At 45.9% G+C, this 21,478-nt stretch overlaps 1 protein-coding gene across 10 annotated transcripts in view; it reads right to left on the bottom strand.

Moving 5' to 3' along the window:
* TENM4 (teneurin transmembrane protein 4) overlaps nt 1-21,478 on the bottom strand; it is a 1,105,140-nt gene that overhangs the window by 210,232 nt on the left and 873,430 nt on the right. For 9 of the 10 annotated variants that reach the window (XM_053305915.1, XM_053305917.1, XM_053305913.1 and 6 more), the window contains 2 exons: nt 6,195-6,293; nt 3,037-3,272 (listed from right to left, as the gene is read on the bottom strand). The exons of the other annotated variant lie outside the window; for it this stretch is intronic. In XM_053305915.1, the coding sequence (XP_053161890.1) occupies nt 3,037-3,272; nt 6,195-6,293 (335 nt within the window). The remainder of the gene's footprint in view (nt 1-3,036; nt 3,273-6,194; nt 6,294-21,478) is intronic. 10 annotated transcript variants of the gene reach the window in all.

Genomic DNA, 21,478 nt, shown 5'->3' on the forward strand with positions numbered 1-21,478 from the left:
AGTGATGTGGACATCAGGTCTTTCACATCTGACCATACTTTCACACTTTACTGAACCAGCTGGAATTGCCATCTTTTAACTGGGCAGATTATGGCCTGTCCAATCACTCTTTGCATCCATGGAGCAAAAGAATCAGGAAGGGCACAGAGAAAATTACTGTGACCATTATATAATCATAGGTACCAATTTAGATGTTTCATTCCAGTTTTTAATTTGAAAGACAAATGGCAAAAAGAAGTTAAAAAATAAATTATCAGGAATTTAATAAAAAGAAAATTATAGGTATTTAATATTTTTTTCTGATAAAAAACAAATTATAAGGAATTTAATTTAAAATACATTAAAAAAACTAAAAGGGACACCAAACAATTTCAGCAGGTTATGTAGAGCAAATGTTACTCAGTATTAAACCTTTCAGACCACTGAGCAATAAAATCAACTAAAATAGATGAGTGAATAAACAATTTTGAGCAGAAGCCTGAAACTTACAAGAAACGATGCCAGGTAACTCTCCTTGTGAGGGTTTGTCCAAAAGTGGAGCACCATTACCAAATATTTTGCATGAATTATAAAAATAGAAGAGTTGGAAATGGGATCATAATGTTGAACGGCTATTACATCCTCTTACTCTCTCCCCCAAAACAATTTCAATTTTCATATTGGCTATGGCAACATAGGAATATAGGAAGTTGCCTTATACCGAGTCAGACCATTGGTCCATCTAGCTCAGTATTGTCTACACAGACTGGCAGCGGCTTCTCCAAGGTTGCAGGCAGGAGTCTCTCTCAGTCCTATCTTGGAGATGCTGCCAGGGAGGGAACTTGGAACCTTCTTCTCTTCCCAGAGTGGCTCCATCACCCGAGGGGAATATCTTACAGAGCTCATACATCAAGTCTCCCATTTATATGCAACCAGGGCAGACCCTGCTTAGCTAAGGGGACAAGTCATGCTTGCTACCACCAGACCAACTTTCCTCTCCTAAAATACAATCTCAAATAAGGCTAAGTCTATATGTAGCATTTTTTTTCTTCAGTTGCTAGCCAAGTAGACCCTAAGCCAGGCCCATAAATTTTGGCCCTCGATACCATTTCAGGGGACAAGTGCTCATAGTGATTTTTGGCACCCTCCTAGAGTTGGAAAATAAGGGACAGGCATTGTAGCACTTAACAGTTTTCTATGTGTTATCACCTCTTCTTTATCCCTACTCCCAAATGATTAGGGTAACGTTGAAATCTTGTTTGCACAGAGGAAAGGGTCACAGTCAGGGTGAGGGTGACAATGAACACATTGTTGTACTTGGTCCGCGAAGAAATCTTTGAAGGACATTTCTGTCAATTATCATTTCCATTCTTCTGACAACACCAAAACAATTTTATAGTAGTTTATGTGTTTTTAAAATATTTTGAAAACACTGCAAATTTGGCCACTGCAGACCCAATGATCAGGTCAATAAGAGCATGAAAATATACTGAAAGCTGAAAGTACTGCAATGCTATCATCTTTTCCCCATTTCTAGGATTGTGTCAAAAAGCACAATGAACTTTCATTCCCCCAGATGTTACCGACAACACCAGCTGGCTCATGTACTAATGCCGACAATGCCAAATAATGCATGGTGATTTCAGTGACAACATGCACTGCGTAAGTATTTATCAGGAGCCAATTTTTGCTCTTGGTGGCTGGAAACGTTTCTTTAGGTGTACATCTGTGATTGAAAGAAAAAATGGGTTACCACTCCACGCAATTAAAAACGAAGCAGCAGCATGCTTGCTGGCTTCAGATGTAATGCGAAATGCATTTAGCGTTCCATGCACAAGCTGCAACAAGTATTCAGACGTAACAGGAAACTGCCGTTTTGCAAATGAGAGTATTGAGTCTCCTCCCCTTGAGTGTGGAGGAGGAAATGGAAGGGAGAAGTGTGCAAGCCCAAGGCTCTTGATGTCTTGAGCTCATCACAACAACCTGTGGAATGATCCCATCCCACTAAGTACCAGATGTTCAGCCTGCCTGTGGCTGTCCTTCTTCCTTCATCATCCTGGTGCCCAGTCCAGCAGGAAGGAGACAGTGCTGAAGAAGAGCTGCCCTTTTATTTCCCTTCCACTGCTGAAAGTTAAAAAGCAGAGCCCAGTTCTTGCCTGGAGGGCTATGGAGTTGACATGTCCCTGATAAACCATGGGGGAGCAGGTGCTAAAGGAAACCATGGGTTGAAATGCAGGATCTTTTCTTTTTCCTTCAGAAGGCAACACTAAAGAAAATCTCATTGGCGTCTAACTTTGTTTACCACAATACTACCAAGTCTGCAGAAACAACCAACTTATCCTGAAATGCACCTGTACCCAAATTCACTTTCAGAATGAACACAGATACAGTCATTCACACAAAAACACGTACGAGTGTACAGACATCTGTACGCTTGTAAATCATAATGTCTGGATAGGATTACAGGCGCCTTCCAATCTATGGCTAGTAGGTCTGGTTAAAATAGGAACTTTGGTTATGGTTAACCATATTTAGGTATCAGCACACAGGTAACACTGCACCACGGTTGAAGCCAATGAGTAGAGGGATGTTGAAGGTGGGCATTGGCAGGAGAGAGGAGAGGAGAGGAGGGGAAAGGTACATACATTTAGATGTCTCTGGTTTTCTACATTCAAACCACCATTTACAAGAAGCTGGCATTAGATCTACACTGGAGCACAATGTTGGACATGTTTTAGAGGTATGACCCTATTGCTACAGCTATCAACTGGAGGGTTTCCCATCGACTGAGGTCTGTGGCTCTTATTTATCGGCTGTTTGGAGAAGGTGGAGCAGATCTGCCCAGCAAATCCCTACATATTCCTCAAGCGGAAAAATCAAACTCGTTACAGACAGCTCAGCATATCAAGCTAAGCTCCTGTTTGGGCAATTCAACAGTAACAGCAGAATCTCCCTTGCCCCCGACAACCACCACAACAGTGCTATGGCTGTTGCCATTTCCACAGCATAATAAAGGGGTCAGAAAAAAGGAAAAACCAAAAGGAAGGAGAGGCTTACCGATAAAATACGCCAGGAGTATCACCAGTGTGACGGAGATGATAATGGCACTGAGGGCGGCACATTTCCAGGTACAGTATTTATAGGGCTTCTTCAGGTTAAAGGCCGGCCTAGAAAATGTACTTCTGGGAAGGGGCCGAGGGGGAGGCGAGTAGACAGTGCTGGACGTCAAGGGGTATCCTGGCGACGTCGTGCAAAAGAGGGGAGAGGTGCCTCCTGGTTTGAACAGGAAGTGCCTGTGGAGAGAGAGAGAGAGAAAGAAAGAGAGAGATAGTAGGGGATGGACTCCCAAACATAAAAGCAAGATTTATGACACAGCCAATTTGTTTAAAAACAAAACCAAACCAGCACCATGCACTGAGGAGAAAGATATTTTAAGGAAAAAAGGAAGGAAGAAATGACATACACTAAAAAACTAAAACACAACGGAGACTGCCAATAACACTGAAGCTATCAATTCATGTCTTGACCAGAAGGCGAATGCTACAAGTGAAATGAGTACAAGAATGCTACAAGTGAAACTTCAAGCACAAATCATGTAGGGTGTGCTTGTGTGCACGCATGTATGTTTGTGGCCCCCAAATGCCAGCAGTCTGCAAAAAATGAGTGAGAGTTAACTTGGTGCCAGTCCTCTATTATTGCAGCCCTTGCTTTTATTGGTGTCCCTGTGGCTGATCTTTACATTGTCCCCATAAATACAAACTTAATCCATAAAGAGAAGGGCACCAACGGCATGGGTGTCTGAAGCGGGGGCAAGGGGGGAGGAGTTCCCTCCCTCCTGACTGAGCCAATATTGCCACACTACTGCTTGATTCCAATTTACATCCTTTGTATGCAGATATGTTGCCCCCTTACACCAGAAAAGGTGCTGCAGAAGCCCATGACAAAGAGCAACCCCCATGGGTAGAGGACAGATGTTCTCTTACCCACATGGGAGCAGCAGGGGTCCCACCAGGATGTGCAAGTCTTTAGACCCCTCCCCCCCATTAGAGGGGTCTTAGGATGGAAGGATACACTATGAGGCAAATACAATTCTCCTGAACCCCACATTTCCTTCAAAATCTTCAGTGGGGCTTGTGTGTGGGGTGGGGGTGGGATTTCAAGAGAACAATCAGAATGATGAGTGGGAATGGATGCTTAAGTGATTAACTTTTTAAAATTGTTTTAAACTGTTGCTCTGATTTTCAGGGCTTTTAGCTGTTTTATTGGCTTTATTTTTATTTATTTTATTTATTTTTACATTTTATATCCCGCTCTTCCTCCAAGGAGCCCAGTGTGGTGTACTACATACTTAGGTTACTCGTCACAACAACCCCGTGAAGTAGGTGAGGCTGAGAGAGAAGTGAGTGGCCCAGAGTCACCCAGCTAGTATCATGGCTGAATGGGGATTTGAACTCGGGTCTGCCCGGTCCTAGTCCAGCACTCTAGCCACTACACCACGCTGGCTCTTGTTAAATGTGTTTTATTGTGTTTTAATAGTTTGATTTTAATTGTATTTGTTTTAATTGTTTTTATCATGCTAAATCATCAATGCTATAAATACATAAATAATAAATAACCTACCTATTTTCCCCCTGCATGGCTGAGAGACCAGAAATAAGCCTGGCTGGCGTGTGTGTTATGGGGTGGGGGGAAGGACTTTAGAGGGGAAGGAAACCTGGTGGGTGTGGGAGGGCTTCAGTCACAGCTCCCTCCCTCCTGCTGATACTCCTCTGCTAGTGCCCCTCCCAGCCCTGCGTTCCATTCTCCAAACTACCACCATGGTCTACTTGCTGAATAATATCTCCAACTGAGAGGGACCCCATGGGAGGCTGCAAAGCACTGCACCCCCACCTCGGCCCCCGGAATCCCTGAGGTATTGCACCAGCCTCCCCAACAGACAGCAGCCAACTGGACAAGAGGTCTAGCGTCATTCAACAAACAGCCTGCGGCCAGGCCACTGACCGAGATTCAGTTATTGGGGACTACAGAGCCTTTTCAAGTGTGGCCCCCTCGGCTGTGCAATGCCCTCCTGGAGACGCGTGGTTACATTCCCTCTCTTAGGGTTCTTAGGAAGCATTTATGGAGCTTTTGTGTGTGTCTTTATCGGCTGTTTGTATCCGGTGGGTTTTTGAACTTGGCCTTCCATTTTTAATTGGCCTTCCGTTTTTAGCTCGAATGGAGCCACTTTATACTGCTCTGCCACTGGTCTACTTTTATTTCCATGTTATTTTATATTACTTCTGTGTCCTGTGCCAAGCAGCATGGGGCTGGGGTGGGGTGGGGAAGCTAAATGTATTTTAAATAAATAAATCTTGTTCTGATATAATTTGCACTGCAAAACTGCAATACTATCAGAGATTTAATAAATTATTAGTTACTAATAATTGTTAATATTTCTTCACTTCATATAGGGCTTGCCTTTTTTCCATGGAACTCAAGGTGGCACAGATAAGAGCTTTCGGGCAGTACCCCATATGGGTCCTGAACATATGTATATCTCTTCAGACCACAGTCCTAAATTAACATTGGCTGATTACTGGGCTGATCAATTATTATTTTTAGAAAGAGCGTCACCTACTCAGAGGGAGCCATGGGGGGCAAAAAGGTCCTTAAACTTCCCACAATTCCTGAAATATAATACTGCTCCCCCTCCCTGCTCCAATCAAAATAATGGGCATCTTGCTAGTTAAAAATAAAGAAGGAAAAAAGTGCTGTTGGAGAGAACGGTCATGACTGTCAAAAGGCACAAAGACATTTTTGTTTCCAATGTTCAGACAACAAAACCTGGAAAACATCAGATTAGAGCATTTAACCATCTCAAGTGACAGGCAAAGCAAACATAGTGGCATGTCTTAAAGGCCTTTTAAACTGCGACAGCTGTCTTCTGTGTTAGTGAAATGATTTTTCAAGGTGTCACAAGGGAACCAATGAGATGCTATGGATCCGCATATTAACGAGGCTGCCATTAATATGTACAGGACAATTTGTGTGCTATACTCCCAAGAACCTCATTGTTTTCATTATATCTTTTTCAGGAGCAGGGTGAGGAAGGAGTTAGGGTTCAGGTTATGCGAGACAGAAAGGTGGGGGGGGGGATGACAGATTATTTGTCATGCAAGGAAGAGAGGATGAGTGCACAATTAGAAGAGGAAAGACCGCGTTAAGTGTCAACATACCCATCATTGTAAGCACCGTCATGTCGGGAGGAGGTGAGAATATCCATCTCAATGAGGTTGTCCTGCAATGTCTCTAGGAATGTCTGCTTTGCTATGTTTCTACATACATATGGAAACATGAATGAAGCCAAGTGAGACATGCATCTATGAAGTGTGACCTTAATAAATCCACAATGGTTATAGTGCAGCTGTGCATGGGATTAGAATGATGAGCCGCTTATCCATATGTATAGCATGTCACACATATACATATACAGCATTTGTGAACGTTCACTTACGTATATACATACATCGACTCTACACACGCACGCGCACACACAAGTGTGTGTGTGCGTGTGCGTGTTAACGTTGACATTCAAATCTCAGTGGCTGAATCCTGACTAATGGGGCGCTTGAGCAATGTACAAAGTTGTGCTTGCACAAGAAGGTCACGGAGCTGCAGGGCGTTGTGGTGCTTCGTGATGCTGCACAACTACTAGTGGAAGACCTTCTCTGGGATATATAGAAGGCTGCACTACAAGGTTGTATAATGTGTGTTTTGCAACAGTTGCTGCACAACGATGCTGTGGAACAGTCTTAAGCAACGATGTTGGGTAACTTGTAAACATCTTCTGCTAGTGCAAGATGAGAGGAAGGCATGAAAGAAGGCGCTCAGGCCAGGGAGCTCTGGTCCTCGGCTCCTTAAAAGACCAACAGCCTGAGACAATGTTTTATTAACATTCTGTAATTTGCTTTGTTTAATACTGTAAACCGCTTTGGGTGCCTTTGTCAAGGCAGAAAGGCGGTATAAAAATGTAGTTGTTAATAATAATAATAATAATAATAATAATAATAATAATAATAATAATATCAGCCAATTACAAAAAGCAGCTTTACTGGGAACAGCCTATATTCTGCGACAATATCTATAATAACAACAAGAACAATATTGATAATAAAATTCAGCCATCCCAGGTCCTTGGGAAGGACTCAATGTCTGGATAAAACAAACCTGTCAATAGCCCCAGTCTGACTGTGTAAACAAGAAATAATAATAATAGTGCAAGGACAGGTCTCAGGCAGACATTTCTTTCTTTCCTCGACAACCTTGCATCACATCCTTAATTGAGCACAACTCTAGTCTGGAATGCAAGCTCCTGACATAGCGGAACTCACTTGCGGAATAGCCTTCTGGAAGAGCAATGCCCTTTTGTAAGCACACCATTAGTAAGGATGTTGGCCAGTGTTGACAACCCCACATCAATCTTGTGAATACATGGAAATGCACCTTTCTCTCTTCATTGGGCATATAACAATGAATGCTGACTTTTAGGAGACCAGCAACATGAGTTTGGGTTTTCAGACAATCACAAAATTGGCCTGAGATTATCAGCAGTCATGCGTAAATGCTGACATTCATCTAATTTCAGAAATCCACTGCAACACACACACACACACACACACACACACACACACACACACACACACACGTCAATATTCATATCTCATGGCTTTGCTGCCAACTTAGCTGTCCAAAACCATCACACATGATTCTATTGGATGTACTGGACATCTTAATTCAGCACAGCAAGTACCCTCAGTAATGAGTCTGCCTCAGTGGGTGCTCTAGCAAGATATATGCCAGTCAGTCAATAAGTCTTCCTAGAAACCACATCTTCACAGATCCTCAGATAAGAATTCAATCAGACTGAATCTCATTCTCCCTTGTTTTGTTGGTTATGTTCCCTACTGCACTTTGAAACTGAATTGCTAACCACTGAGACAACTCACCAATATTCTTACCTTATATTACTGAACCTCATAGTTGGAGAAATATTTAAAAGTCACAAGTATCTGTCTCCATTTCAGTTTAAATATATGCAGCTCATTTCATCCAGGCCAAGAGGCAGACAACATAATTAGACCCTCCGCAAATCCCTTGGAAAACCAAGCCTGAACTCACATCAACCTTTGGGTTGCTTATAAAAATACAAGGGCCGAATCAGAAACTGGAGTGAGTTGAAAACAAATCCACCCACCTCCCCCCGCCCCCCCCCCAGCAAGGTCAGGAGCTTCTTTCACCCAAGAACAAGCAATTGTCTAAACAATTGCCAGCATGGTATAGTGGTTAGAGTGCTGGACTAGGACCTGGGAGACCCGAGTTCAAATCCTCATTCAGCCATGAGACTTGCTGGGTGACTCACAGCCAGTCACTTCTCTCTCAGCCTAACCGACTTCACAGGGTTGTTGGGAGGAGAAACTTGAGTATGTAGTACACCGCTCTGGGCTCCATGGAGGACGAGCGGGATATAAAATGTAAAAATAAATAAATATATAAATACAACAACAACATGGTGATCATACCTGATACTCATGTGATTGGACTAGAGTGGCAAGGTTTTTAAAAACCAGTGGTTTCAACTTTCCAACTTTAGGGGACAAGCTTCCCATCTTTAGAGAAGCCACTACACTTTTAGCAGTACATCCCTGAGGCTATTCCCACGCACAGGCAAAACCGGGCTAAGAAATCCCAGCTCGGTTTTGCTGGTGTGTGAGCAGCAAAGCCACCTCCAGAGCCCGCCTTCGAAACAAGGTTAAGGGAGCAAACGGAGCCTTAACCTCACTTTTTTCAATTGTCTGCCAGCCTCAACTGCTTGCAGCTGGGGCTGGGAGACTGCAGGGCTCCCTGCCAGTGCTGGAGGATCCCCATCATGCACTGCACACTTGCCCAGTGCATTCTGGGAGTTCCGAGGGCCTTCCAGCCCCCAAACCTCCCTGCAGCCAGCAGCAGTGGAGGATCGTCTGGGTGCGCGATCCACGCACCCAGTGAAGAGGAATGGATCGTCCACTGGGGAGACAGGCTTTGAAAGGCTTCCTCTCCTTGCCCCTTGGAGCCCTTTCTCATGACATTGAGAAAGGGCTCCTTGTGGAATCTTCCAATTCCTCTTTACCCAAACACACAAAGAAGAGCAAACATCATGCCCCCAAGCTGTGGCTCTCAGTCCCATCAATGGATGGCCTCAAGAGTTTTCTTCCGTTAGCGGAAACACTCTTGAGCTGCGAAAGGGAATGATGCAAGGCCGCTAAGCAAAAAAGGTAACCCCTGCTCCAGGGTAGCTTTTGTGCTAGTGGAAGACATTGCACAACATGTTGCATTGCCTTTCACAAACTCTTCTAACATTAGAGGTCCTTCTAGCATTGTGAGAGGCACAGCACCGCTGAGTGCCACCATCCCTAAAATCCTTCCATGAGTGTCACTGTGGATGTCACTCATCGGATCTCTCAGGGCCTGGAATTTTGATTCTACTCTCCACCCAGATTTATTTATTTAACATATTTCTAGCACAGAGGGGAAATGACTTGATTAGTAAGCCAGAGGTTGCTGGTTTGAATCCCTGCTGGTATGTTTCCCAGACTATGAGAAATACCTGTACTGGGCAGCAGCGTTATAGGAAGATGCTGAAAGGCATCATCTCAGACTGTGCAGGAAGAAGGCAATGGTAAACCCCTCCTGTATTCTACCAAAGACTCTGTGGTCAAAGGCTCTGTGGTCACCAGGAGTCAACACCGACTCAACGGCACACTTTATACCACCCAAAAAATGTGTAAAGGGCACAGAGCTCTTAACTCCCACTCTTTTGCCATAGAGTTTTGGTTTTTAAAACTTACACAGGTGCATAGGAAGCTGCCATATACTGCCCACTGATCTATCTAGCTCAGTATTGCCTTCACAAACTGGCAGAAGCTTCTCCAAAGTTGCAGGCAGAAATCTCTCTCAGCCCTAGCTTGGAGATGCCTGAGAGGGAACGTGGAACCTTCTGCTCTTCCCAGAGCGGTTTCATCCCCTGAAGGGAATATCTTACACTGCTCACAGTTCTAGTTTCCCTTTCATATGCAACCAGTGTGGACCCTGCTTAGCTAAGGGGACAAGTCATGCTTGCTTCCACAAGACCAGCTCTCCTCTTCCAGCTTCTACTGTACTAGTGTTGTTGTCAGTGAAACCAAAAGTTTTCCTTGAGCAAACAATCAAATGTTAAAGTTGAATTTGAACCTCAAACACAATTTGAATTCTCAGAGACTAGAGAAGAGAAACATCAGACATGTAAACACGTCTTAAGCTTACAGTCCGTGACTGGGCTGGTATGAGCAATACTTCCACTATGTATCTCTCTCTCTATATCATATTTCTATATTGTCTTACATGTGCATCCCTAGGCAGTGCACATAAATTAAAATAAATACTGTATTTTAACTTACATAAATAAAATACAGGATAAAATGATTAAAATAATTTTATGATATAAAATCAATTGAAATTAATTAAAAGTATTTTTAAAAACAGCCAGATGGAGAAACTCTGCTTTTAACATAGAGTGCATTCCAAAACCCTGAAGCAGCCACAGAGAAGGCCCAGTCCCGAGTAGCCACCAAACAAGCTGGTGGTAACCAGAACCGACCCTCCCCCCCAGATTATCTTACTAGGCGGGAGGGTCCATGACAAAGGGGGTACTCTCCTAGATACCCTGGACCTAAGCTATTAAGGGTTTTATAGGTAATAACTAACACTTTGTATTTCGCTCAGAAACATAGCAGCAGCCAGCAGTTCCTTTAAAACTGGTGTTGTATGGTTTCTTCAGATTATCCTGGAGACCAGTCTGGATGCTGCATTCTGCACCAACTGTAGCTTCTGGACTACATAAAAAGGCAGCCCCACATAGAAAGCATTAATGTAATTAAGCCTGGAGCTTACCACCATATGTACCACTGTTTTAAGACCATTTACCTCCAGAAATGGGCATAGCTGATGTATCAGCCGATGCCGATAAAAAGCATTCCTGGCTGCTGACTCAACCTGAGAGAGTTTTGGATCCAGGAGCACTCCCAAGCCACGTACTTGTTCTTTTAGAGGGAGTGTAACCCCATCCAGAACAGGCAGATCTAAACCAGGGATTCTCAACGTTGGGTCCCCAGATGTTACTGGACTTCAACTCCCATAATCCTCAGCCCCAGTGGCCTTTGGCTGGGGATTATGGGAGTTGAAGTCCAATAACATATGGGGACCCAACATTGAGAATCCCTGATAAACCATCTCTCACATTCTGACCCCCCACCGTCAGTATATCCAGAGGCGTAACTAGGGAAAACGGCGCCCGGGGCAAGCACTGAAATGGTGCCCCCCCCACTGCGCCCCCCGCCCCCCCAACATACTACATTATACTTAGGTTTTTCCTCACAAGCGCCCGCCGCCGCCAAGCCAGGCCACTGACTGGCCGCCAGGCACCAGCAAAGCAATGGGGGGGGGGCGCAGGCGGTGCGGAAGGGACCGCTCGTGGGGAAAGGGGCACCAACACGCTCCCTTGACTGCTGCAGCGCTGCTGCACTGAGCAGGAAACATTTGTATTAACAAAAAATTAATTTTTTTTAAAAAAAAAGAATTTGGTCATGGCGGCGCCCCCCATGTGACCAGAAAAGATGGCGCCCGGGGCACGTGCCCCCCCTGCCCCCCCTATAGTTACGCCTCTGAGTATATCTGTCTTATATGAATTCAACTTCAGTTTATCCCACATCCAGCCCATTACCCCCCCCCCCCTAGGCAGACATTTAGGGAAGCTATGCCATTACCTGATGAAGTTGATAGGGAAAAAGAGACTTGAGTGCCATATTGATACACCCTGCACCAAATATCCTGATAATCTCTCCCAGCCATTTCATGTAGATGTTAAAAAGCATTTAAGACAGTATGGAGCCTTGTGGAATTCCATACATTAATGCCTGCTTTGCAGAACCACAGTCTCCAAGCTATACCATCTGGAATCTGCCAGAGAGGTAGGAGCAGAACCACTGTAAAATAGTGCCACCCAATCTCAACTCCATCAGGAGGATCCAGAAGGATACCATGGTGAAAAGATGGCATTGAAAGCTGCCCAGAGATCCAAAAGGATCAACAGAGTCACACTCCCTCTGTCAATACCCAACTGAAGATCGCCCATCAGGCCAACCAAGGCAACCCTGTAGCCGACCCAAAAGCCAGTTTGAAATGGGTCTAGATAATCTGTTTCCTCCAAGACTGCTTGGAGCTGAGAGGCCATCATCCTCTCAGTCACCTTGCCCAATCATGGAAGACTGGAGAAAGGTCTATAATTGGCTAACTCTGAGGGATCCAGTGCAGGTTTGTTCAAGTAAGGTCTTATAATAGCTTTCTTAAGGCAAGGAGGCATCCTGCCCTCCCTTGGAGAAGCATTTATTCCACTGGAGGAATTCCATGGGATACGGATGCATGCATCTTTCCTCCTTCTTGGCCTGCAGGGGCGCCATTTGTTTATTGCAGAAACATCCAGCCCATCCACTAGGCAGACCTAGGCAGACGCCAAGGGTGCCAGTTCTTGGTGCTGCACAGCAAGCATGAGTGAACCCCCCCCAACTGTGATTTGCCACCCTCTACATGGCAGCTGGGGCAGTGTCAGCTGGGCCAGGGGTGATGAGGAAGGAGATTATTCCGTTTAAAATCCATAAGACCGTGGCTGCCACTCCATGCCATCGCCTAGCTCCATGTGGAGAATATATACGATTATATTCTGCACATTACAGAATATAAATTTTAAATGAATGTGGGAGGGTGGGGTGTGTGTGCCAAAGTCCTATTTCTCCTAGGGCACCGAAAACCCTAGGGCCGGCCCTGTTCGCGTGGGAGGGATGGTGGTTCAAATCACTTCTCTACTAGTTTAAGTGAGTCATTATCTCACAGCATCAGGGCAGAGGGCAAAGCATCCTCCAAAATTAAATCAACCCCATGGCACACATGCTTCGGTTTGAATACTGCAACACACTCTGCACGGAGCTGCCTTTGGAGAACGTTCAGAAAGTAGAGCTGGAGCAGAAAGCTGCTGCGAAGGTGCTGTCAGGGGTTTGTTCCATTACTCTGACAGTTCGGCCTGGATTGGTTGTCAGCTGAGCCCAGTTCAAACTGCCAGAGATCTCCTTTAAGACCCACGTTGGCTTAGGTCCTGGGTATCTGAAGAACCGCTTCCTCCCATAAGATTCTGCTCACCTGTCGAGATGACTGACTGAGGCTCTACTCTATGTCCCACCACCATCTTCATAAAGGCTGGTGGGCACGTAGCTCAGAGACTTCTCAAGAGTGCCTCCCAGCAGGCTGTAGAATTCCCTTTTCCAGAAAGCCTCTTGGCCCTCTCCATTTCAACTTTTAGAAGGATGAGTCAAAGAGCTTTTAAAATAAGAGCTTCATTCAATTGCTTAGATGATGGTTATCTTTTATTTCTTAGCTTTATTGGCGGATTCCCACCACCAATATTCTTTTTAAAGATTTATATTATATTATATTATACTATACTATACTATACTATACTATACTATACTATACTATACTATACTATACTAGTATCTTAAATGTACCTGCCACTAATAACGTGAGTGGCAGCTCCTGCGAGAGTTCGCGAGCAGCTGCCGGACTAGCGACAGAGAAGAAAATAGCGATGCCGGGAGCAGGTGGGGGCGGGCTGACCTGGCCAGTGGGAGCAGGTGGGGTTGAACTGCCTGGCCGGCAGGCCATCTAACCAGCAGAAGCAGCAGGCGGCGGCCGGCCAGTCAGCCACTAGGAACAGCAGGCGGTGGTGGCGGACTACCTGGCCGCCAGGAGCAGGCAGTGGCGGCGGACGGGCCCAGCTGCCAGGAACTGGCGGGCGGGCGGGCAGGAGGAGGTGGTGGGCCGGCTTTCCGGCTCGCCCACCAGCCAGAAAGTGTCAGGAGGGGCGGTGCGGGGTGGGGGGATACAGGCTGGCCAGGCAGCAGAGGTGCAGATGCTCTGCGCCCAGCCCAGCTAGTATTATATTATATTGCTTGTCTGCTACTTTAAGGATCTAACTGTCTGAAGAGCAGCCCACCTATCCTTATACAACTGAATGAATAACTAAACTGATCCCCGGTGAGAACTCCTTGTGCAACAGGAGTCAAATTCAGGTAGCAGCTTCTGTCAAAAGAAATGTTGGTTCCAGTCTTTTTGCACACAGCTGCAAATGCAATTCTGTTTTGAAGTTCTGGTCTTATACTATGGTCTCCACTGACTGACAGCAGCTCCAGGCAAGGGCTTCAGACCAGGGTCTTCCGCTGGAGGCAGGGATCAAACCTGGGACCTTTTGCATGCGAAGCAGGTGCTCTACCACTGAGCTACAGTCCATCCCCAACAATTCCTAGTTTTCTTATAGTGAATCCAAGTATTAGTCTAGCTAGCTCATTAATGTGTACACTGATTGGCAGCAGCTCTCCAAGGGGTCAAACAACGGTTTTCCCTCAGCCCTATGCAGAGATGCTGCCAGGGATTGAACCCAAGACCTTCAGGATACTAGGCACGTGCTCTTCCACTCTGCTCCTCCAGCTTTCTAAACTGCACTCAGTTTTAGTGCCGTAATTCTTTCTTGCAACCCCCTCACCCCCTTCCCACTCTTCCTTAGCAAGGGACCTCTTTGTTAGCCTGAGCGTTGCTGCTTGATCCCAGCAACAGAAAGCAATTCGCATTTATAGCATTTTAAGTCAAGTGAATCAACTTCCCGGAGCCAAGACGTGGGCCGCAGAAATACCGTAAAAAACTAAGCGAGGCATATTTGTTGTTTTCCCGCATTCCCCAAGAACGGAGAAGTTGTATGTCAAGTGGAAGGCAGTAAAGAACTACAGGGAGCCTGTGATGAATAAGCCGCCAAATGGGGTGGCAGAGCGGAAGTAAATACAAATTTATCAGTAGTTAAAAACCCGTGTAAAATTGGTTTTTACAATGGAGTTGTGCTTTTAGAGCGAAATTGCAAATATAAAATGAGATAGAATCCTGGATTATATAATTTTTAGTGCGAGTGTCAACAGCAGAGTAAAAACACGAAGGTGGTGTGAAGGAGAGGGGGTCAGAGGAAAGCCCCCACCCTGCAAAATAATGAAAGAAGCATTGCAAAGGGGAGGGGCTGTAGCTTAGTGGAAGAGCTGTGTTTTGCATACAGAACGTAGTTCAGTTCTTGGCTTCTCCAAATAGTGCTGGGAAAGATCTCTGTCCGAAACCTTGGGGAGTTATTAGAAATATGAGAAGCTGAATTATACTGAGTCAGACCATTGATCCATCTAGCTCAGTATTGTCAACACAGACTGGCAGCGGCTCTCCAAAGTTGCAGGAGTCTCTCTCAGCCCTATCTTGGAGATGCCAGGGAGGGAACGGGGAACCTTCTGCGTGAAAGCATGAAGATGCTCTTCCCAGAGTGGCCCCTTACCAAGCTCAAACATGTCGTCTCCCATTCCAATGCAAACCTGGGCAGGCCCTGTTTAGCAAAGGGGATAATTCATGCTTGCTACCACAAGACCAGCTCTCCTCCCATAAAGGAGAGATTTTTATTGTACATTAGTGTAGACAATACTGAGAAGGTTGGACCCTAGATCATGGGGGTGCTGCAGGCAAAGGGTATCTTGATTTAAGCAGAGCACTTGACAAAGAGGCGCGTCACACAACGACATGTGTGAAGCGCCTGAGGGGGTTCTGTGGGGAAAGCGGGCTTAGCCCTGAGCTCTGTTAACCTCGTTTAAGGGAAGGGTGGTTTAGGCGGGCTATTTGCCTTGGGAGCACCGGGCTCGCCTGCAAGTCCCGTGGTTCACGCAACCACTGGAAAGCAGGCTAAGCTCCCTTAGCGCACCTTCCAGTGATCACGGGAATAGCTTCAAAGTCTTCCATGATATCCATGGTGACAACATGGTAAGAGGTGGGCTAGATACTACTACTCCTAGGCTTGTTGAGCAGGTGTACCCAATGTGTGCTCCTTAACAGGTGTCACAGTGCTCTATCCTGGGCCCTGTTTTCAACATTTTCAAAAATGACTTGAGAAGGGTGGAGATCCTTATCAAATCTGCAGATGACACAAAGCTTCAAGTGGTAGCGGTGGCAACTAAAACCTTTCAAAATTAACATGATAAAACTTTGCAAAGTCCTACATATAGGTAAGAACAATCACATCCACATGTACAGGATGGGGAAGATCTGGCTTGGCAGCAGTACATGTCAAAGATATCTAAGTGTCTTGATGGACCCAAAGTTGAATTTGAGCCAGCCATGTGATGCAGCTGCAAAAAAGGCTAATGCAGTCTTAAGTTGCATTAATAAAGGTATGCTGTCTAGATCATGGAAAGTAATCATTCTACTGTGTTTTTTACTGGTCTGGTAGTACAACTAACTAGAAGCTCACTTGGAATGCTATATCCTCTTCCAGGCCCCGCATTTTTTTTTTTAAATGATAAACTGGAATGGCTTCAGAGGATGGCAACAAAGATGGTGAAGTGTCTGGAAACCAAATCCTATGAGGAATGGCTGAAGGAGCCACTCTGGGTATGTTTAGCTTAGAGAAGAGAAGACTAAGGAGGGACATGATAGCTTTCAAATCTCGAAAGGGCTGTCACATACAAGAAGCAGACTTATTTTACATTGCTCCTGAGGGCAGTACTAGAAACAATGGGTTGAAATTACAAGGAAAGATCCAGGCTAAACATCAAGAGGAATTTCCTGTTTGACAGTGGAGCGATCGGTCTTCTGCAGTGGTGGGCTCTTTTTCTCTGGATATTTTCAAACAGAAGCTGGATGACCCTCTCTCAGGGATGAAATAGCAGTTTCCTGCACTGAGCAGAGGGTTGGATTAGCAGATCTCAAAGGTGCCTTCCAACTTTATCACTACAATCCTAATGCTGTAACTTTGTATGACAGCTATTTATGAACAAAGCTTGCCTGTTCATAAGCAGTGCTAAGGTGATGGTTTTATTCTTGGAAGACATATTCAGATATCTTTCCAGGATTATATTTTTGGTATTTATGTCTCAGAAAGCCTTCTTCTGAGGGCAGAAATAGGCACGATGAAGAACACCGCAGTGGCCACCAAAACCAGCAACCCCATATTGAGCTGCGCTCCATTCCACACAATGTATCATTTAAATAGGCTTCCTCTCAAAACAAGAACTTCTCCATCTCCAACTGCTTCTTAAAAGACACTTAAGACAAACTTCGTTTTCTCAGGCTTTTAAATTAAAATTAATTTTAAACTATTTAATTGTTTTTATTCTGTGAAACTGTTAATGGTTTCCCCTCGATTTATATTTATTGTATCTTGGACTATGTATACTGCCTAGAGACACATATATCAGGCAGTATATAAATATGATAAATAACTAAAGAATCAGAAAACCCTGGTTTAAAATGAGAATTGTGCTCGCAGTCTCCATTTCTGCTATTAAAAGTGTGTAAATTACAAATAAAGGTGCTCACCTAAACATGCACACTATTTAAGCAGTAAAGACTTTTGACAGCATCGTATATTATGCTGTCTTTTCAAATCAGCTCCAGCAAATCAGCTTTTCAAATCAGGATTCGAACCAAACCGGCCAAACTGGTTCCATGCAAAACTCTATTTCTAATCACTTTCACAAAGTAACCTAGAGGCTTTTCACGCGAGTGTGCAAAACCGGGCTGGGCTCCCTTAGCCCAGCTTTACACACTCGTGTGAACCACCGGGATCATGCCCAATCCTGGTGGCTACAAGGCGGCAAACCCACCTAAGTAGCCTCCTGTTAATTTTTTTTAATTTGAGTTTCATCCGTGGTTGCGTTCAGCCATGGCAGACACACTTAGGGGGGGCAGAGGGGGGATCCCAGTATTGGACCACAGGGGAAACCGCCACTCATCTGGGCGGCCGATCCACCCACCCAGCGAGGGGTAAGTGATCGTCTGCTGAGAGAGTGAGTGAAACTCGCTCTCCCTACAGACCGAGAAGAAGTTAAGAACATAAGAACAGCCCTGCTGGATCAGGCTCAAGGCCCATCTAGTCCAGCATCCTGTTTCAAACAGTGGCCTACCAGATGCCGCTGGAAGCCTCAGGCAGGAGTTGAGGGCGTGCCCTCTCTCCTACTGTTTCTCCCCTGCAACTGGTACACAGAGGCATCCTGCCTTTGAGGCTGGAAACCCTCCAACTAGTAGCCATTGGTAGACCTCTCCTCCATAAAGTTATCCAAACCTCTCTTAAAGCCATCCAGGTTGTTGGCTGTCACCACATCTCATGGCAGAGAATTCCACAAGTTCTTCTCACTGATCTTGAGAAGAACTCCCTAGTATTACAGAGAGGGAGAAAAACTGTTCTCGATTCACGTTCTTCACACCATGCATAGTTTTATAGAATTAAATATGTTCCTGCTCTGTCGTCCTCTTTTAAACTAAAAAGCCACAAACAGCTTTAGCCTTTCCACATAAGAAAAGCTCCCCAACCCTTTGATCATTTTGGTTGCAACTTTACCAGCGGTACAATATCCTTTTTGAGATGGCACAGTTCTCAGACTTAAATTGCATATTCAACAGGGGGAGAGAGAAAAGAGATCGTTGGGGTGACAGATGGGGCAGTGTTTTAATTGATGTTTGAAGTGTCAAGTTGCCCAAAGATAATCCAAGTAGCCACTTGGCAAAGTTTTATGCAGCAGTCTCACTCATCTTTTTAACACCTGGAGATTAATCAAGATGGGAAACGTTGCTAGCAAAGATGTGCAAATTAATGATCGCCCTAATTAGGAGTTATTTCTTTGCTGCAAGACTGTCCAGCAGAATGCAGATACGAGTTGTAGGGGGAAACGGGGAAGCCCTGCCTTCTGTTTCATTGTATATAAAGTGTATATTCAAACAACTCTTCTTACCACTGTGAGTTGAATTGGGGTGGAGAGCTGGTCTTGTGGCTGCAAGCATGAATGGTCTCCTTTGGTAAGCAGAGGTTGGCTTGGTTTGCATTTGGATGGGTGACTACAATGAACACTGTTTGCTGCAATATATTCCCCTTAGAGGATGGATTCTCAGTAGCAGAGCATCTGCTTGCATGCAGAAGGTCCCAGGTTCAATCCCAGGCATATTCAGGTAGGACTGGGAAGGACCATGGAGAAACTGCTGCTAGTCCATGTAAACAAAATGGAGCTAGATGGACCAATGGTCTGAATCTGTATAGAGCAGCTTCCAATGTATCTATGAATTTCTGTGGAATTCTGCAGGAGTTCACATGCTATCAAAGCCAGGCAGGGGCCATGTGTACCTGAATCCAGGGGTGGGATGTGTGGTCTTCATCCTGGACACCCAGAGTTCAGCTGCTGAAGCTGGGGCTTTAGTGTGAACTGTTACTGCAGGCCTGAGCTGTCACTGAAACCCAAAACTTCTGCCTGGACTAGGAGAGGGGACGTAGCTCAGTGGGAAAGCACATGCTTTGCCTGCAAAAGCTCCCAGGTTCAATCCCAGGCAGCATCTCCAGGTGGGGCTGAAACCTTGGAGAGCTGCTGCCAGTCATGGTGATGATACCGAAACTTTTCTCCTAACCCATGAGAAGAGCTTCTGTTGGGTCTGTTGAGCTTCTGACAGAGAAGAGCTCTTCTGTCGAGAGCTAAGCCCGCTCTTCCCGCAGACGATCAGAGTGCAGTCCGGGGCGGCCATATCGGCCACCCCCACAACTGCCAGCTCTGTCATGGAGCCGGCAGGGGCAGCGGGGATCAGGGGCCATGTGGCCCCCGGAAGTTCCAGGATGCCCCACACAAGCACGCGGGGCTTCCTGGAGAGACCTCTGAGCCCGGGAGACTGCTTGCAGCCTCCCAGTCGGAGGTCTACTCATGTGTCGCCGCGCGCCGCGGTGACACACGAGGAAAGAAATGAGGTTAATGGAGCGCTCGCTCCGTTAACCTCTTTTAAGGGGAGGGTGTTCTAGGCAGGCTAGCCGCCTTGAGAGCACTGGGCTTGCCTGCAGGCCTGGCGGTTCCAATGCTCCATTGAAAGCGGGCTAAGGGAGCTTAGCCCACTTTCCATTGCTCGTGGGTATAGCCTCACTGAGTTAGATGAACCAATGGTCTGACAGCGGTGCATGTACTGCCCTGGCAGACCAGCTGCCCAGGGATCTGGCCAATCCCGAAGCTTCATCCTGCCTGCCAGTCACAAGGGATGATGATGATGATGCATGACCCGGTTCCCTTATGGGCCTGTTCCCTCTGAGGCCTGAATACACACAGTCCATGGGGGCCCAGGAGCTCGTAGGTTCCTGGTTCAAGCCCTGGAGTCTCTGATACAGTTGATATTCAATTAAGGTTGGATATGCAGAAATTTCGCCAAAGTGGAAATTCTCTCCGAATTTCAGGGTCCCCCCCCCCCATGAACAACTTGGAATTCTTTTCAAATTCCAGAGGCTCCTCCCAATGAGGAATTTCAGAGAAGTTTCTCTGAATATGATATCCAAACCATTTTTCCAAATCCTGCTGACCTCATTTTGCCTGACCTCTATGTGTTCAAAGGCATGGCTATGTCACACAAGCTGTGTGACCTACAAGAGTATATCCTGATATGGGTTGGATCTCAACATGCAATCAGAAGCCACCAGTCAAACTAGGGCTGGTGTCACAGGACAACACCCTCAAGCAGTTACCAATATACAACTGCCTTGACCCCATGAAGAATTGGGCCTAGCCAGTAACTGGCAGTTGGGTGGGCACTCCTCCTCTTACACTGAGGCCAAATGATTGATGTCAGACACTCCATACTCTCAACTCCTCCCCGCCAACCTCTTATCTCTAAATGGATCTATGAGAGTAAGTGAGGTCAGGACCAGATCAAGACCACAGGAAAGAATTTAGGGGTTTTTGGAGACCTTTGTGCGATGTTCCTGCCAGAAATCCCACCCGAAGATGCTAGTAATGCTCAAATGTACTACTGTAGCAAATAGGTGGAGAGAAGTGGTTCTTACAGGACGCCAAGTGAGGTGGCAGATTACTGGTGTGTCAACGGGACAGCAGGACGCACCTCCACCACCACTGGAGCAGCTCTTTGGGAATGACCTCTCTTGCAGGCTTCGCAATGTGCACCCCTACTCACACTCTTTGAAGAGCTGGCAAGAAGCATGAGGAGAGAAGAGGAGGCTGCTGCTGGCCACCTTCCAAAAGTTGCAAAAGTTGTTTTTGACAGGGGGCTGCCCTCGGCCCCCGCAGTGGGGTGGGGCAAGGCAGCCTTTGGCACCTCGTCTCAGGCACCACAACACCTTGGACCACCCGTTTGCGGAGGGGCAGAATCGCAAGCACTGAAGTCCACACAGCCTGATCCCTGCGAATTAGAACTGCATAGACTCGCCCCACTGGCTCTGCGTTAGTTTGTGGCAGTCTCCGGCAACATTCGGCTTAACAACATCTTTAAAAGTGACAGCGCTCTTTAGGAGCGATAAAGACTAACCTGTAACATGCAATTATCCAAAGACAGAAGGAGGGATGTGGCAAAG

Source organism: Hemicordylus capensis, chromosome 3, assembly GCF_027244095.1.
Source record: "Hemicordylus capensis ecotype Gifberg chromosome 3, rHemCap1.1.pri, whole genome shotgun sequence".
In the NCBI taxonomy this organism is placed as follows: Eukaryota; Metazoa; Chordata; class Lepidosauria; order Squamata; family Cordylidae; genus Hemicordylus; species Hemicordylus capensis.